Here is a 17992-nt window from a genome sequence, read left to right as displayed (position 1 = left end):
AGAAACTGAGAACCAATCGACTGAATTTAATTCTGTACAATATTAATTTTATCACTTTAGAAAAATCCATACACTGTGCAGTTTTAATTAGCTGATACTGGTAAGTCTAAGATCACATGTGCATAAAAAAGAAAATAGCTTATTTTTCACCTGTATTGCCATCCGTGTGACAACCATTTGATAAATGAGCAATCAATTACATTTACAAGACCAAATACAGTTTTCTATGTTAATAATTTAAATTCATTCGTAAAAATAAGATGCTATACTGGTGATCCGTATGGGATTGATTTTTTTTCTATGCACCCAAAGACTTGACTGAGCGAGACTCATCTGAAATACGGTATGGAATAGTGCATGATGCAATGTTTTTTTTTAAGCGGCTATTTGGTCCATGTGAAAAATCTATCATCTGAGCAACCTATTAGCATAACACTATTCGTGTGAACATACCCTAATAATGCATGGTACAATTAGCTTTATAGTATTAGTAGTTAATAAAGCAATGGACAAAATTGTGATCATTGGGAAAAAGCGTTTGTTTTGGCCACCACTGTTCTACATGCATGGATCCACATCTCAGATGTGGGGGGGACGTGATGGACAACGAGTGAGAAATCTTCATTGAAGTCAATGGAGTGGATGTGAGAAGCCACAATCATAGAAGGGAGCATTTGTGAGGGGCTTAACCCTTACCTCTACTTTACATACCACACAGCAAAATAACATACTAGCTCAGTGCAAAGGGGAAGGTAACGGTTACCCCTTTTACACACAGAAGCGAAGAGGCAACAGAGTACATAGTGGGGCATAAGGCTAAGTGCCCACGATGCAGAAATGCTGCATATTTTTTCCGCTTCTCCCTGGCAGGAAAAACACATGCGGATTTTACATGCGTTTTTCCTGCCAGGTAGAAGCGTTTGTCAAGCGTTTTTGCATGCATTTCCGCATGCGGGTGTCAAGCGCTTTCCAAGCGATTTTAGCATCACTTGGAAAAGTGCTTGACAACTTGGTCACACTATATAAATCCATGCAACCGGCATGGATTTATAGTAGTGTGACCAAGTTAGTTAAAAAAAAAAAGAATAAAAATGGTAAAAAATAAAGATTATACTTACCTTACGATGGCCCCCGATGTTTTCTCCGCTGAGTCCGGCGTGTTGTATCGATCGCGGTGGTGTGAAAGGACCTGCGACGACGTCATTGAGTCATGTGACAGGTCACACGACCGCCGACGTCAGCGGTCGTGTGACTTCTCACATCACTCAATGACGTCATGGCAGGTCCTTTCACGCCACCGCGACCCATACAACAGACCAGATGGAGCGGAGAAAACACCGGGGCCATCGGAAGGTAAGTATAATCTTTATTTTTTATTTTAAATTCTTTTTTTAACAGGTTCTATGGTACCCGAGTCTGGAGGAGAGTCTCCTCTTCTCCAGACCCGGGTACCATCCGCACATAGAATTGCATATTATCCGTATGTGCAAATGTGCTGACATGGATAATATGCATTTCAATGCAAGTCAATGGCGGCAATTACTCTGCGTGTCCGCAAAATTAATAGATATGCTGCGTATTGTTCCGCAATGATAATCCGCAGAAGAAATTTCCGCAGCATGTGCACAGCACATGCAGATCATTGGGGGCCATGGGGCACGTATTATCAAGCATTTTTTAAGCGTTTTTGCTGCAGAAATTCCGTGGCAAAAACGCTTGAAAAACACATAGTGGGCACGCAGCCTAAAGAGCAGTTTAGGGAGCACACTGCACTATTGAAGGATGGAGGGAAGGGGCACATAGAATATTATATGGAAGTGGTTCTGTGCTCTCTGGAATTATGACAAAAGTTATAATAGATAAAATTGAAGGTTTAATGTCGACACATTCCAGAGTCCAGTGACTCCTTCCTCAGGACAACCATACAAAAACAGCGAGGTGGTATAATATACATGGTATATTTACAGAAAAAAAATCAAAAAAGGCGCGAAGTGCAGAGGGAGGAGTATATACAATCACATGTCAAAACACCGCTAATGAAGGTCTAATGATTACATATATTTTTGGAACAACAGGGGGACATACATATATTTGACAATGAAGTATAAATAAAATGACAATAATAAAGTGGATAATTCAAGTTGTTTGCACTTTATTATTGTAATCATGAGGAAATCATAGAACTTCATTAGCGGTGTTTTGACATGTGATTGTATATACTCCTCCCTCTGCACTTCGCGCCCTTTTTTTGAATTTTTTCTGAATATATACCATGTATGTTTATACTACCTCGCTTATTTTTGTATGGTTGTCCTGAGGAAGGAGTCGGTGGATGCTGAAACGCGTCGACATTAAACCTGTAATTTTATCTATTATAACCAGTGTCATAATTCCAGATAGCGCAGAAACACTACCAATCCAGTTACTTTTATTTGATATTTTATGTAAGCTTCTGCATCTGGTCTTTAGCCTCTTTAAGTGTTGTGTCTCACAAAACCTTACAAGGCGAGCGGTTTTACCTTTATTTATCACACCTTTAACCTGGATAAGACCCTATTGCGCTCTTGCATTTCTTTACAATGGTTTTTTTGATGTTTGGCAAGACTTGTTTTCTGATTAAAACATTTCTCACATCCTTGGCATGAATATGGCTTCTCCCCTGTGTGAGTTATCTGATGTCTAATCAGATTTGACTTCTTTGTAAAGCATTTTTCACATTCTGAACAAGAAAAAGGCTTCTCCCCTGTGTGAATTCTCTGATGTCTAACAACATCTGATTTCAGTTTAAAACAATTTCCACATAGTGAGCACACAAATGGTTTCTCCCCTGTGTGAATACTCTGATGTGTATTGAGATTTGACTTCTTTGTAAAGCATTTTCCACACACTGAACATGAAAATGGCTTCTCCCCTGTGTGAACTCTCTGATGTACAAGAAGGTCTGATTTCATGTTAAAACTATTTCCACATTCTGAACATGAGAATGGCTTGCCCCCTGTGTGAGATCGCTGATGTATAACAAGATATGACTTGCTGCTATAATGTTTCCCACATACTGAACATGAATATGGTTTATTTGTTTGAGTCCTCTCTTGTGCGATATTTGATTTAATGCTTTTTTTCATATGTTCTGAAATTAAAAATAACTTGACACCCATGTGAATTTTCTGATGTGAAACAAGATATGCCTTACAACTGAAATTTTTTCCACATTGTGAACATGAAAAAGGTTTCTCCCCTGTATGAATTCTCTGATGTCTAACAAGATCTGATTTCAGTTTAAAACTTTTTCCACATTGTGAGCACAAAAATGGCTTCTCCCCTGTGTGAATTTTCTGATGGTGACGAAGACCAGTCTTACTGCTGAAACGTTTCTCACATTCTGAACATGGATATGGCTTCTCCCCTGTGTGAATTTTTTCATGGCGAACAAGATCAGTCTTATTGCTGAAACGTTTCTCACATTCTGAACATGGATATGGCTTCTCCCCTGTGTGAATTTTCTGATGGTGAACAAGAACAGACTTATTGCTAAAACGTTTCTCACATTCTGAACATGAATATGGCTTCTCTCCTGTGTGACTTCTCTGATGTGCAAAAAGTTTTGCTTTTTGATGACAAGAATATCCACATTCTAAACAGGTAAATGGCTTTTTCCCGGTGTGATTTCTCTCATGCATAACAAGAGAGGCTTTAATCCTAAAACATTTACCACATTCTGAACATGAAAAAGGCTTTTCACCTGTGTGAACTCTCTGATGCATAATGAGTTTGTATTTGAATCTAAAACATAACTCACATTCTGAACATGAAAATTCCTGTTTCTCTGTGTGACTTCTCTGATGTCTTATAAAAGATGATTTGTGATGAAAACATTTCTCACATTCTGAGCATGAATATGGCTTTTCCCCTGTGTGAGTTCCCTGATGTGTAACAAGTTCTGATTTCAGGCTAAAACATTTCTCACATTCTGAACATGAAAACGGCTTCAAACCTAGATGAATTTTTTCATGTTTTAAAAGAGTTGATTTAAGATTAAAACATTTCCCACATTCTGAACATGAAAATGGCTTCTCCCCTGTGTGAATTCTCTGATGTTTAACAAGATCTGATTTCTGGCTAAAACATTTCCTGCATTCTGAACATGAATATGATTTCTTTACAGGGTGAGCTGGTTGCGCTTTATCAACCCTTTTGTGATTTTTAGTTTGCTTAACAATCTTTGATAGGACCTGTTTAAAATGTTCAGACGCTAAATCTTTGATTTGCTCTTCATATCTATGTTGTGTTACGCCATCATCTTCTGCTTTGAAATATGAAGATGTCCAATGTCCTTGTAATGTCCTGGAGCAGTCATCTGCCAAAAATATAACCTTTATTAAAAGAGTTGTTCAATGAAAAGAAAACTTATTGATCAGTGGCAGTCCAACCGTTGTGACTCGAGTCAATCAGTAGAAAGAGGAATTCTTATCCCAGCAGTTGGATGCTTATCCTCTATGGGACTGTCAGAAAGAGCTGAGTGAAGCTCCAGAGGAAATGAATGAAGCAGTGGTAAAGCATGTGTACTGCCAGTCTGGTAAGCACCCTAGACTGTGATTCTGACCAATTTCCCTACTGCAATCGGATATTAAAACTTTGGCCAAAATATTAGCTAGGTGGGTATCCTCAGTGATTCATTCATTAAGACATCCTGCTCAAACAAGGTTTATGCCTGGTTGCTCAGTGACTATCACTATCATTTCAGATACAGGGCGATTTTGTAATGGGATGTCTCCAAAGCATTTGACTCGATTGCGCCATGAATCTTGTTCCATACACTTTAATATTAGGGTGGACTTCAGAACCCTTTCACCCTTACATCTATCATGCGGCACCAGGCAAGGCTGCGTTTTAGCACCACTTTTATTTGCATTATTAATAGAACCCATGTCAATATGTCTATGGCAGGACCCTGAAGCACTTGGTTTTTACAAACTCCTGACGAGCGGACTCTGATGTGTCACTCGAACACATTATGGACCATCTATATCATTCTGGTGCGGTGGCTCTGCATACATTTAGTGAAAAGTCTGGAGCCCGCCGCAGTGCTGTACCGCCAAATAGCCCTCTCCTCCCAGCCTGGGGCCCTCAGCATCGCCCCCCACTCCTGCCGCCGCCAACTTCCTGCAACAGTGACCTTGGGACCCCGCTCCACAACAGCTGCCCCCAACCTGGTACGCTACATTCTTATTATAAGACACACCCTCTTTCTCCCCAAATTTGTCTTATGTCTGCACCGAACTATTAAAAAAAAAAAAAAAAAAAGATGCTTCAAATCTGTATTAAAAACACATCAAATAAGAGATGACAAGGCAAAAAAATGCAAATGAAAAAAATGTGCTGATAAAAACTCGGCATTTAACCTACGTGTAATCACAATCTCAATGTCATATTTTTATTACATTTTGTATGGATTTCATGTAAGTAGCAAAATAAATCATGTCAGTTTTTACACTAGGTATTTCTTACTGTAAATAATTTGATTACTGTATTGTCTGGTCTGTTACAATTACAGGGATACCAAATGTGCTTTTAAGTGCATTAAATAGCATTATTGTAATTGTTTTTCATTATTTTTTTTAGCAATTTTAAATTTAGAAAGAAAAATCTGACTTTTATTTCATCCCTAAAATACAGGCATATAGATAGAGTAATGTAGCTTTATACACCAGTACAACTTTCTGTAATTTAGGATAGTACGATGCATATGCAAGTACAAAGAAATCTACAATACTTGACAGTGCAGGCTGTGAATTGTAGCTTTTTCTGCTTCCTGCAATGATACAGTTTGGGCGTTCAAATCCCTATAAGACCAGATCTCAAGAAAAGAGAAGAATGACTTATTTAATTGAATGTAAGTGTGTAGAGAGCAGAGAGATGCTGGTCCCGACCCCAGAGTCTGGGGAGGAGGAGGAGATATGGAGCGATGAAGACAGCAGAAGGTAGGGGAGAGAATTCTCACAGAAGTGAAAATCGGCACATTGTCCTGACCTCCAAGGACAGTGAAACAGCTGGGAGGTATACAGTTATATCCAATGACTAATTGCCTTATTTCCCATTTCTTCCTATATGGTCTTGACCACATCACTTGGGCTCGTAGCTGCTTATTTCTGTGAGGTAACACATTTCCCTGCCTCTTTTATCATAGTAGCTAGTGTTTCTGTTGAGTCACCAGTCCTGCTGCGAGCCCTTACTGTGTCGTCTATATACTCGCTTATGTTTCCTCCCCTGCCTAGGAGCTATGGTATGATCAGACCATGTCCGTGTATGGTCAGACACAGCTATTATATAGTACATAGCAGGGTCACATTTATAAGATTATCTCAGCACAGGAACATTTTTTAAAACATTCAATTGTGGAACTTATTATTATTCCAAACTCTATTCATTAAAATGCACTTTGTTTGTGGGAAAACCCTTTTAAACGTCCCCGATATACATAAGGCTACTGTCAGTCAAACCCACCAATACTGTTGGTATCTGCTAGCAGACTAATTTGTACAGGGGCCTCCTGACTCTCACCGACATCATGATGTTGAATAAAAAAAGAAATCCAGCCTGTTCGATTTCCAACTGGCGATCCTTTTGTTTTCAAGGAAAAACACCACTGCTAGTTGAGTGTTTCAGTATATGGAAAAATTGGGAGAATGATCAGTTCAACGATCGATTGTCACTAATAAACCGAACCTACTGCAACTGAAGAAGCTACAACCTCCTGAAAGAATGTTCTGTTTGAACCTCAATTATGAAATAATGGAGCAATAGGAAAGCCAAACTCAAAGGCACAGTCCTGCTCTGCTCAATTGCGCATTGGAAGATGAGGGGATCAACCGACATCATGCCTACTGATATCTGGCAGTACGCACGCCCGATCAATAGGTATCAGTAGATGAGACATCACCTGTCCAATTCACCTCCTAATGCAGAAATATGCAGAGCTCAAATAAGCCTTTAGGATGGTTAAAGACTTGCAGCACAGATTTTGCCCACTCTTGGATATTTGATTTTGTTTTTTTTCCCAAGCTAGAGCATTGAGAGTGAAAACTTTTAAAAAATGACTGAACAGCTGCGGAGAGGCGAGGAACGCGGCACTTCAGAGGGGCTGCTGTGGTGAGGGCTCTGGTCCTTGCCCGACCCGCAGATCTCGGAGGCACAGGCGCCCAGCATCTTGAGGTTAACTGGGCGTTCCGGTGTGCGGCAGTCATTGGGGGTGTCTGCTGGAGAGTGGTTACTCTGCTAAGAATAGAAGCGGCAATAGGTTACTTTGGGGAGATCGCGGTGATTGCACTGGACAACCTGGTGCCGCGGCCTACCTGAGGGCTTTAGGAGCAAGAGGAGAGAGCCGTGTGACAACCATTCTGAGGCCTTGAAAGGGAAAGTGGAAGGCCCGAGAGGCAAGAGACATAACGGCTGAGCAGCCCCCTCTTGACAGGAAAGATTGAGGAGGTACACTCAGATGTGGGCCTACTTCGCCAAGACATGCAAGATATGAGGAAACGTGTCTCTGAGGCTGAGTCAAGGGTGTCAGAATTGGAAGATAAAATACCTCCTATTGCTGCAAAACTGACCAAAGTTGCTGGTTCCATAAATGCCTGACGCCAAAAAGCTGGAAAATTGAATGTGTAGAAACAACATACGAATTATAGGTCTGCCAGAACGGGCAACAGCCGGAGGGACAACAGCCGGAAGCATTCTTGGAAAATTGGCTTAAATCTACCCCGGGAAATGAATACTCCCCGGTCTTTGCAGTGGAGAGGGCCAACAGAGTCCCAGCAAGGCCCCCCCCCTCCCCGGAGCCCCACCTAGACCTTTTCTGGCTAAGCTACTAAACTGTAAAGACAGAAACACTACCCAGCGCTTGGCTAGACAAAGAGGCCCTATTAAATATAACAACTCAACAATTTCTATCTTTCCTGACTTCTCCATGGAACTACAGAAGCAGAGGGCCCAATACATGTATGTAAAGAAGAAACTCAAGGACAGGGGCATTGTCTATGCAATGGCATATCATGCTCGTCTTCGAATCGTCTTTGATAACTCCATCATTTTCTTTGCTACTCCAGATGAGGCAGTGGAGTGGCTCCAATTGCACCTGGAACACAGGAAAGGATGGCTCCTTTTTGCACCGCTTCTCTATTCTTATTGTACATAGGGGTCTATAGAGTCAGATATACCGTTTACATATGCGGGTGTTCGGATTCTGCTTCGTCAGAGATACATCTATACCCAACACTGAAATCAGTGATGGTATCCCCTGAAATTAAGCGTCACAAGAAATATTTGACTTTATGTCTTGGTTTAGTTATGTCAACAGTTGTTGATGGTTTTGTGTTAAGTGTTGTCTGGAGGTACAACCCTCTTTATTACACTTTCATGCCCAAACACTGTGGGGGTCCCCCCGAAGTGGTAGATACACTCACTGGGTCCAAACATCACATGGTATGGGTTAGAATGGAGGACCATGATCAGAAATGGTAGTGATACAACTATTAGATCCCCAACTGTTTCACTTCTATCCCATACGTAGATAAATGGCGTCACAACTGAGATGTCTGACGTGGAATGTAACAGGCCTCAAATCCCCTAAGAAAAGGGTTAAGGTATTTTCGCAAATCAAAAGTTATCAACCACATATAGTGGCATTGGTGGAAACACATCTTACCAGGGACTCAGTCAGATGGTTAAATAAACCTTGGGTACAGTGGTCACTACACTCTTTTCATACAAGCTACTGCAGATGAGTTTCACTTTTAATCCATTTTTACAAATTGTTATATAGATCCCAAACTACCCATAATGAATCAGATGGCTTATCATATCTATCAGACCTTCAGTTCCCCCTGTTGAATGCTTCTCAATAAGCCTGTCTAGATGCTGATATTACCCTGGAAGAGATTGAAACAGCACCGACAGATATTTCCCTGGGTAAGGCTCCGGAACCGGATGGCCTACCATTAGAATGCTATCATAAATACCAAACGGAGCTGATGCCTCATTTCTTGGATGCACTAAGGGGCGGCTCGCTGCCTGAATCTTTTTATGATGCCAATATTATTGTCCTGAGAAAAGAAGGGAAAGATCCCCTTGATTGTGGATCATACCGTCCTATTTCACCATTAAACGTAGATTATAAAATACTTACCAAAATATTGGCTATGAGGTTAAATAAAGTGATTCTTTCTATTATACATCCAGACCGGACGGGTTTTACACCAGGGAAAAACACCTTTATCAATATTAGAAGAGTACAAACTATAGTACAATATAGTTACCTGAAGCCGGAGAATGATTGGGCACTGGCCTCGCTAGATGCGGCTAAGGCCTTTGATTCATTACAGTGGCCCTTTTTATCTGCTTGTTTGAAGAAATTTGCTTTTGGCCCTAAATTTCAAATGTGGATTCAAATAGTATATGAGGCCCCACAAGCTAAAATAGTGATAAATAACCTGTCCTCCAAATCTTTTCCACTGGGAAGAGGGACCTGTCATGGATGCCCGCTGTTCCTGGCTTAGTTTGCCTTAGCAATTGAAGCATTGGCAATAAGAATGCGGTCATCTGAACGGGTTAAAGGTATTACAATTGCTGAAAGGACTGATAAAATCGGTCTATATGCAGATTATATGATAATCTTTATGGATCACGTTAAGGACACTCCACCTTATACTATATCTATAATTGACAAATTCAGCGCATATTCCGGGCTATATATAAATTGGGGGAAATCCTCTCTTCTACCTCTGTCCTAATCCCTGACCTGGAAAAACTATCTCCCTTACCAATAGTGTCACATTTTAAATATTTGGGAATCATAATTCATAAAGATGATAGAAATTACCTCTTAGCTAATGTCTTTCCTTTATTAGAGTATGCTAAAGATAAGTTTTCCTTATGGGGGAAATTGCCACTATCCATGTCTGGACGGATACATTTAATTAAAATGATCCTGCTCCCCAAATTTAGTTATGCCCTGCAACACAGTGTAGTACCAATCCCCAAATCATTCTTCATGTCTATTAACTTGCTGATATCTACATTCATTTGGGGGAAATCTAGACCTAAACTTAAGTTATCCACCCTTCAGAGACCAAAAGATATGGGAGGAATAGCTCTGCCTGACTTCTATCTGTATTATCTAGCGGGCCAGCTTAAAGCGATTCGTAGCTGGATGCCTGACTCTCAGCTGCCATATTCAGAGAATCATTTGATACAAGCCTCTGGATCCAGCTCCTTATTGGGTTTCTTGGAAATAGGGAAATCAACCGCTGTTAAACTGCTACCTTTACGTAATTGGCACGCTCAATGTGGAAACGAACTAGAAGAAGGATAGATTTCACACATATTATAGCTGAAATGCCAATATGGGGAAACCCGTAGGGTCCGTTCGTTGAGGGGGGTCCGTTCGTTGAGGGACATTTATGAGGGAAATATATTGATGTCATTTGAACAAGTGCAAAATAAATTTCAAATTCCAAGATCTCAATTCTTTAGATATCTGCAGCTTAGAACAGGACTGCAATACCATCTATCGCAGGGGTGTCCAAACTTTTTTCTAAGAGTGCCAAATTTGATGAAGTGAACATGTGCGAGGGCCGATCATTTTGCTTGACATTCTTTGGACCATTAAAATGAATGCAAATAAACTTTTTTTGCAAAGTTTATTGAAAACGGCATACTTTTTATTTTGTGACTTGGATGACAAATCTAAACAGGTGTTTAATCAATCTGCCTTAAAGGGGTTAACCCAGACATACCCCCATTCTCACCCAGGAAGCCCCTCCCCGACTTGAGCATCGAAGCAGTTTATGCTCCAATGTCCTACTTTTGCCCTGCACTAAATTGCGCAGAGGAAAGGCATTTTCTGGAGTTCTAGTGACATACCCGGCTCTCCACGGGGCTGGCAGAAAGCCCAGTGACGTCACCGGCACTGATGGGCGGGCTTTATCACCAGTAAACCAGCTAGAGCAGCGCTAAAGCCTGCACATTAGAGCCGGTGAAGCCTCCTACCGGCAGTGTGTCATTGTAAATAGCACAGGGCAAGGGAGCACATCGGAGCATGAGATGCTTTGATGCCCATGGCAGGGGGGCTGCCTGGGTGAAAAAGGGGGTATGTCTGGGTTCTGAACTTGGACAACCCCTTTAATATAATAAAAACAGGAAACTGAGATATCTCAGGAACATTTTAAAGTACATTACACAAAGTAATGTAAGGTTGTCTGTCAACTTATAAGTTCAAAAAATGTGAACAGGAACATAACAGCAAGTATACATGTGTTCAAATATATAACTGTCTATCCAACTGACATTAATTGAGATTTTACAACATATTAATCTCAATTAAAAAAAAGAAACTAGCCTGCACTAATGTGAAGGGTGAAACTGGGATCTGGACTGCAGCACATAGACTAGGTCTGGTTCAATGGCCGTGGTTTTGATGCGCAAAATGTCACGCAGGTGAGAGTCACTTAGTCTTGTCCTCACGCGGTTCTTGTTAAAGTTCATAACAGAGAATGTCTTCTCACACAAATATGTTGAGCCAAACAAGTTCAGGGTTTTCTTAGCCAATGTTCGAATCTCTTGAAACCGGCTCTTATCCAGTTGGCGGTAAAAGTTAACAAGAGAGAGCTGTTGATGACGACTGCGTAACTCGCTGTCACAATGTAGCTCAATGAGCTCGAGCTGCAACTGATCAGGAGCATTGTCGGGGTCAACAGAGAATGGAGAGGAGAAAATGCTGATCTCCTTTTCAATAGCTGCAAAATCTTGAAAGCGCCGTTGAAACTCCCCAGCCAGAGATGTGATGTCTGCTGCATACCTGCTTATTTGCGCATGGATATCATCCTGTAGAAAACTGTTAATTATTTCCTGTAGCGCTGAAAAATGGATGGTATTGGGCGGTGTTTGTGACAACTGCCTTAGGAAAAGTTGCAGCTTTGTTCCAAAGGCTTTGAGGTGTGAATAAAGTTGGTTCACCGCTGCATCTTTGCCCTGAAGATTCATGTTCAGTACATTCAGATGCTTTGTTAGGTCGACTAGAAACCCCAAATCAGCCAGCCAAATTGGATCAGATAGTTCTCGCATCGTTTGTCCCTTTGTTTCCAAGAATTCTCCTATTTCCTTTCTGAGAGAGTAGAAACGTTGCAGTGCAGACCCCCGACTGAGCCATCTTACATCGTTATGATATGAAACATCTTCATATTCAGCCTGGATATCCAGTAGAAACTGTTTAAACTGGCGGTGGCACAGGGCTTTAGAGCGGATAAAATTAATGGTCTTTAGTACCGGTTTCATAACATGATCATATTGGAGATGTTTAGCACAGAGAACTTGTTGATGAATGATGCAATGAAGTTTAATAGCTTTGCCTCCTTCTTCGCTCACCTTGTTACAGATTAGGGTTGATAATCCACTTCGTTCACCAGTCATGGCAGGTGCCCCATCAGTAATAATCCCAGTAACTTTGTTCCAAGGCAGTTTCATGTCATCTATGGCAGAACTAACAGAATCAAATAAATCTTTCCCTCTTGTTTGATCCTTGAGGCTCTGGAGGTCAAGTAGCTCTTCAGTCACATTCATTTCATCGTCCACCCCTCTTAAAAAAATCAGCAACTGAGCCGTGTCAGATAGGTCCGTGCTTTCATCACAGGCTATTGAAAAGAAGTCAAAATCAGCTCCTTTTGACATTAACTGTCTCTTAATATCCGATGAAATTTCTTCAATTCTCCGTGCTACAGTGTTACGAGCCAGGCAAATGTTGGAAAACTCTTGCTTCTTCTCGGGACAGACATTCTCTACCATTTTCATAACACATTCTTTGATAAAGTCACCCTCTGCAAAAGATTTGCAATTTTTAGCAATTAACGCTGCCACCTCATAGCTCGCCTTTGTGGCATTTTCATTTGACTCACGGGCTCTTGTAAAAAATCGCTGTTGTGACAATAAAACAGCTTCAAGTTGCTTATACTTTTCACTTCGGTCGTGCCCTGTTAGCTTGTCGTATGTGCTATGTCTCGTCTGATAGTGTCGCTTGACATTAAATTCTTTATAAACAGCAACGGTCTCTTGGCATATCAGACAAACACAGTGATTCTTTATTTCAGTGAAAAAATATTCTACTTTCCACTTGTCCTGGAAGCGGCGGCCCTCACTGTCAACTTTTCGTTTCTTATTTGTAGTTGCCATTATAAAAATTGGCCAGAAGGGGAGAGATTAAAAGGCGCAGAGGGTGGAACAGCAAAAATAAGATACTGCTATATGCTTTATAACACAGGCAGAGAATAGCAAGCTGTGCAACAGTCGCACATCAGATAATGGAATTATAGCACAGTGACAGGCAGTCAGGGGTTAATGAAGGGTATGACAGCTTGCTACCACAAGCTTGTGTGAGAGCCCTGCTGGCCTAACCTTTCTGGAGGTGTAAGGTGGCGCAGGGACTTATATATAACTTAATATATATATTATTTATATAATTTTACACAACTAAGCTGAGGTCTTCAGCCTATCTGACCTCTGAACGTCTTACAACCCCTGGGGGCTGGAGATCTCGCACGTCGCGAGATCTTGGCTGGCCGGTTGCCGCCGCTCAGTACTCCGGCGCAGGGAGAAGGAAAGCCGAAATCTCGCGATGTCCGAGATTTCGGCTCTTCTCCCTGCGCCGGAGTACTGAGCGGCGGTGGCGACGAGAGCGGCGGTGGCGACGAGAGCGGCAGCGGCCGCAAGGTACATGCTGCTGGATACCTGGGGGCCTTATTAGTCCGGACCGCGGGCCGCAAATGGCCCGCGGGCCGGACTTTGGACATGCCTGATCTATCGGGTTGGAATATACTGTGGGTACGGAAAGTATTCAGACCCCTTTAAATTTTTCACTCTTTGTTTCATTGCAGCCATTTGGTAAATTCTAAAAAGTTCATTTTTTTCTCATTAAAGTACACTCTGCACCCCATCTTGACTGAAAAAAATCAGAAATGTAGAAATTTGTGCAAATTTATTAAAAAAGAAAAACTGAAATATCACATGGTCATAAGTATTCAGACCCTTTGCTCAGACACTCATATTTAAGTCACTTTTCTCAGTATTGAGTAGAAGCACCCTTTTGAGCTAGTACAGCCATGAGTCTTCTTGGGAATGATGCAACAAGTTTTTTCACATCTGGATTTGGGGATCCTCTGCCATTCTTCCTTGCAGATCCTCTCCAGTTCCGTCCGGTTGGATGGTGAATGTTGGTGGACAGCCATTTTCAGGTCTCTCCAGAGATGATCAATTGGGTTTAGGTCAGGGCTTTGGCTGGGCTAGTTAAGAATGGTCACAGAGTTGTTATGAAGCCATTCCTCTGTTATTTTAGCTGTGTGCTTAGGGTCATTGTCTTGTGGGAAGGTGATCCTTCGACTAAGTCTGAGGTCCAGAGCACTCTGGAAGAGGTTTTTATCCAGGATATTTCTGTACTTGGCCGCATTCATGTTTTATTCAATTGCAACCAGTCGTCCTGTCCCTACAGCTGAAAAACACCCCCATAGCATGATGTTGCCACCACCATGTTTCACTGTTGGGATTGTATTGGGCGGGTGATGAGCAGTGCCTGGTTTTCTCCACACATACCGCTTTGAATTATCACCAAAAAGTTCTATCTTCGTCTCATCAGACCAGAGAATCTTATTTCTCATAGTCTGGGAGTCCTTCATGAGTTTTTGAGCAAACTCTATGCAGGCTTTCATATGTCTTGCAATGAGGAGAGGCTTCCGTCAGGCCACTCTGCCATAAAGTCCCGACTGGTGGAGGGCTGCAAAGATAGTTGACTTTGTGGAACTTTCTCCCATCTCCCTACTGCATCCCTGGAGCTCAGCCACAGTGATCTTGGGGTTCTTCTTTTCACCAAGGTTCTTCTCCCACGATTGCTTAGTTTGGCTGGACGGCCAGGTCTAGGAAGACTTCTGGTGCTCCCAACTTATTCCATTTAAGGATTATGGAGGCCACTGTGCTCTTAGGAACCTTGAGTAATGCAGAAATTCTTTTGTAACCTTGGCCAGATCTGTGCCTTGCTACAATTCTGTCTCTGAGCTCCTTGGGCAGTTCCTTTGAGCTCATGATTCTCATTTGGTCTGACATGCGCTGTGAGGTCTTATATAGACAGGTGTGTGCCTTTCCAAATCAAGTCCTATCAGTTTAATTAAACACAGCTGGACTCCAATGAAAGAGTAGAACCATCTCAAGGAGGATCACAAGGAAATGGATAGCATGTGACTTAAATATGAGTGTCTGAGCAAAGGGTCTGAATACTTATGACCATGTGATATTTCAGTTTTTCTTTTTTAATAAATTTGCACAAATTTCTACATTTCTGATTTTTTTCAGTCAAGATGGGGTGCAGAGTGTACTTTAATGAGAAAAAAATGAACTTTTTAGAATTTACCAAATGGCTGCAATGAAACAAAGAGTGAAAAATTTAAAGGGGTCTGAATACTTTCCGTACCTACTGTAAATAAAACTATCTCTTCATTTCCATTAATATGCATACTTAAATCTCAAGGTCCACAAGGTTCCACAAGGTTTATATACATACCTGTTATCAACAGGGGTGGATTGCAACCCTTTGACAGTAAAAGATAAAAGGAAACTTTTAATCTTGAACATGGGGGAGGAGGAGTGGTAGGAGATTTTGGAATCCCCTCTATTAGTTTCTCCGTCTGCCAACAATAAAATGATTCAACTATATATTATTCATCAATCATACCTTTTCCCCTTTAGACTATTCCATATGGGAAGGTCTTCAACCTCAGAATGTCTACGATGTCAGGCTCCCGATGCAGACTTTAAACATTTAATGTGGGCTTACCCAATTACTTTGATCTTCTGGCAGGAAGTGGTTTCATTATTGTCCTCTCTAATATCTATCCCAATCCCATGTGATCCCTTGATATGTTTATTCAGAGTATTGGAGGAGGAGATTTGGGGGCACTATATTAAGATTTTTTTGAGGGAAACTTTGTTTTTGGCCAGGAAACTCTTGGCCTTAAGATGGATGGGAGACTCCAAACCTACACTAAGATCGTGGATTGAACTGGTCAATTCAGAAATCCCGTATGAGAAAATAGTATTCCACAATAGAGGCGGTCAATTAAAATTCTCTGAAATATGGGATTATTGGAACTCCTCATATCTCACGGTGTCTTCCTAGCTATGAGACCTAAACCAAGAATATTATCTAAATGAGGAGTGTACATAGAAAGTATGGATTACCAATGGGGTGGGAGAGAGATATATATATAGATGGGTATGTATCTAGATTAATTAAAACAATAAAATAAGTGCATTATGGGAATTTCAGACAGCAAGAGTTAGAAATGTTGTATAAATGGGAGTTTAGAGTTGGAACTGAACTTGAGTTATGGTATTTTTCATATTATCATAAGACTGTTGTGTATAATATATCCAGTAGACGTGATGGATAAGACAAAGAAGAAGCATATAAAACGGATTTGCCTTTACTTTAATCATTTATTTTTATGTGTCTTCTTAACAACAAAATGCACTGAATTTACATGGATATGTTGTAACCTAGATATTTTATCCTGCTGATAATATAATGTTATTGTTTGAAAAATTGTTTCATAAAAACGAATTAAAAAAAAAAATGAGGTCAATTGTGAGAAGATCCAATATCGCACTGGTTAGACTAGAACCCCTATAGCTTTATATATTTGAAACTGCACAGTTAATTTACCAATATTAAAGGGTGAATCAGCTAGGAAGGATGGATCCTTACTGGTAACCCTGACTGCAGTACTAAGTGAAAAAAAATATTTTCTTATGACTCTTGGAGGATGTCTGGCCAGTAGCAGAAAGGTTCAACCAAAAAGATATTTCACACAGATCTCCTTGGGATCGATATTATCAACAGATCCAAATATTTTGGTCCATGTGAGCAGCTCCTTAACCCCTTAAGCCCCGCGGGTGGTTTGCACGTTAATGACCGGGCCAATTTTTACAATTCTGACCACTGTCACTTTATGAGGTAATTACTCTCGAACGCTTCAACGGATCCCCCTGATTCTGAGAGTGTTTTTTCGTGACATATTGTACTTCATGATTGTGGAAAAATTTCTTCGATATCACTTGCGTTTATTTGTGAAAAAAACGGAAATTTGGCGAAAATTTTGAAAATTTTGCAATTTTCAAAATTTGAATTTTTAAGCCCTGAAATCAGAGCGATATGTCACACAAAAGAGTTAATAAATAACATTTCCCACATGTCTACTTTACATCAGCACAATTTTGGAACCAAAATTTTTTTTTGTTAGGGAGCTATAAGGGTTAAAAGTTGACCAGCGATTTCTCATTTTTCCAACAAAATTTACAAAACCATTTTTTTAGGGACCACATCACATTTGAAGTCACTTTGAGAGGTCTTTATGACAGAAAATACCCAAAAGTGACACCATTCTAAAAACTGCACCCCTCAAGGTGCTCAAAACCACATTCAAGAACTTTATTAACCCTTCAGGTGCTTCACAGGAATTTTTTGAATGTGGAAGAAAAAAATTAACATTTAACTTTTTTCACAAAAATGTTAATTTAGACCCAATTTTTTTTATTTTCACAGGGGTAACAAGAAAAAATGGACCCCAAAATTTGTTGTGCAATTTCCCCTGGGCACGCAGATACCCAATATTTGGGGAAAAAATACTGTTTGGGCGCACGGCAGGGCTCGGAAGGGAAGGAGCGCTATTTGACTTTTTGATTGTAAAATTTGCTTGAATAATTAGCGGACGCCATGTTGTGTTTGGAGAGCCCATGTGTGCCCAAACTTTGGAGCTCCCCCACAAGTGACCCCATTTTGGAAACTAGACCCCCCAAGGCACCTTTCTAGATGCATAGTGAGCACTTGGAACCCCCAGGTGCTTCACAAATTGATTCGTAACAATGAAAAAGTGAAAAAAAAAAACACTTTTTCATTTTTATG

At 40.8% G+C, this 17992-nt stretch overlaps 1 protein-coding gene across 3 annotated transcripts in view; it reads right to left on the bottom strand.

Moving 5' to 3' along the window:
• Positions 1 to 2360: 2360 nt before the first annotated feature.
• LOC141271904 (uncharacterized) overlaps positions 2361 to 17992 on the bottom strand; it is a 90321-nt gene continuing 74689 nt past the window's right edge. For all 3 annotated transcript variants that reach the window (XM_073682126.1, XM_073682128.1, XM_073682127.1), the window contains one exon: positions 2361 to 4357. In XM_073682126.1, coding sequence (XP_073538227.1) covers positions 2529 to 4357 — 1829 coding nt within the window. In that variant the 3' untranslated portion in view covers positions 2361 to 2528. The remainder of the gene's footprint in view (positions 4358 to 17992) is intronic.

Source organism: Phyllobates terribilis, unplaced genomic scaffold (genome assembly GCF_046119375.1).
Source record: "Phyllobates terribilis strain yellow unplaced genomic scaffold, ASM4611937v1 Scaffold_5__5_contigs__length_657084704, whole genome shotgun sequence".
In the NCBI taxonomy this organism is placed as follows: Eukaryota; Metazoa; Chordata; class Amphibia; order Anura; family Dendrobatidae; genus Phyllobates; species Phyllobates terribilis.
The sequence above is the reverse complement of the archived record's forward strand: the minus strand, read 5'-3'. Positions and strand labels throughout refer to the sequence as shown.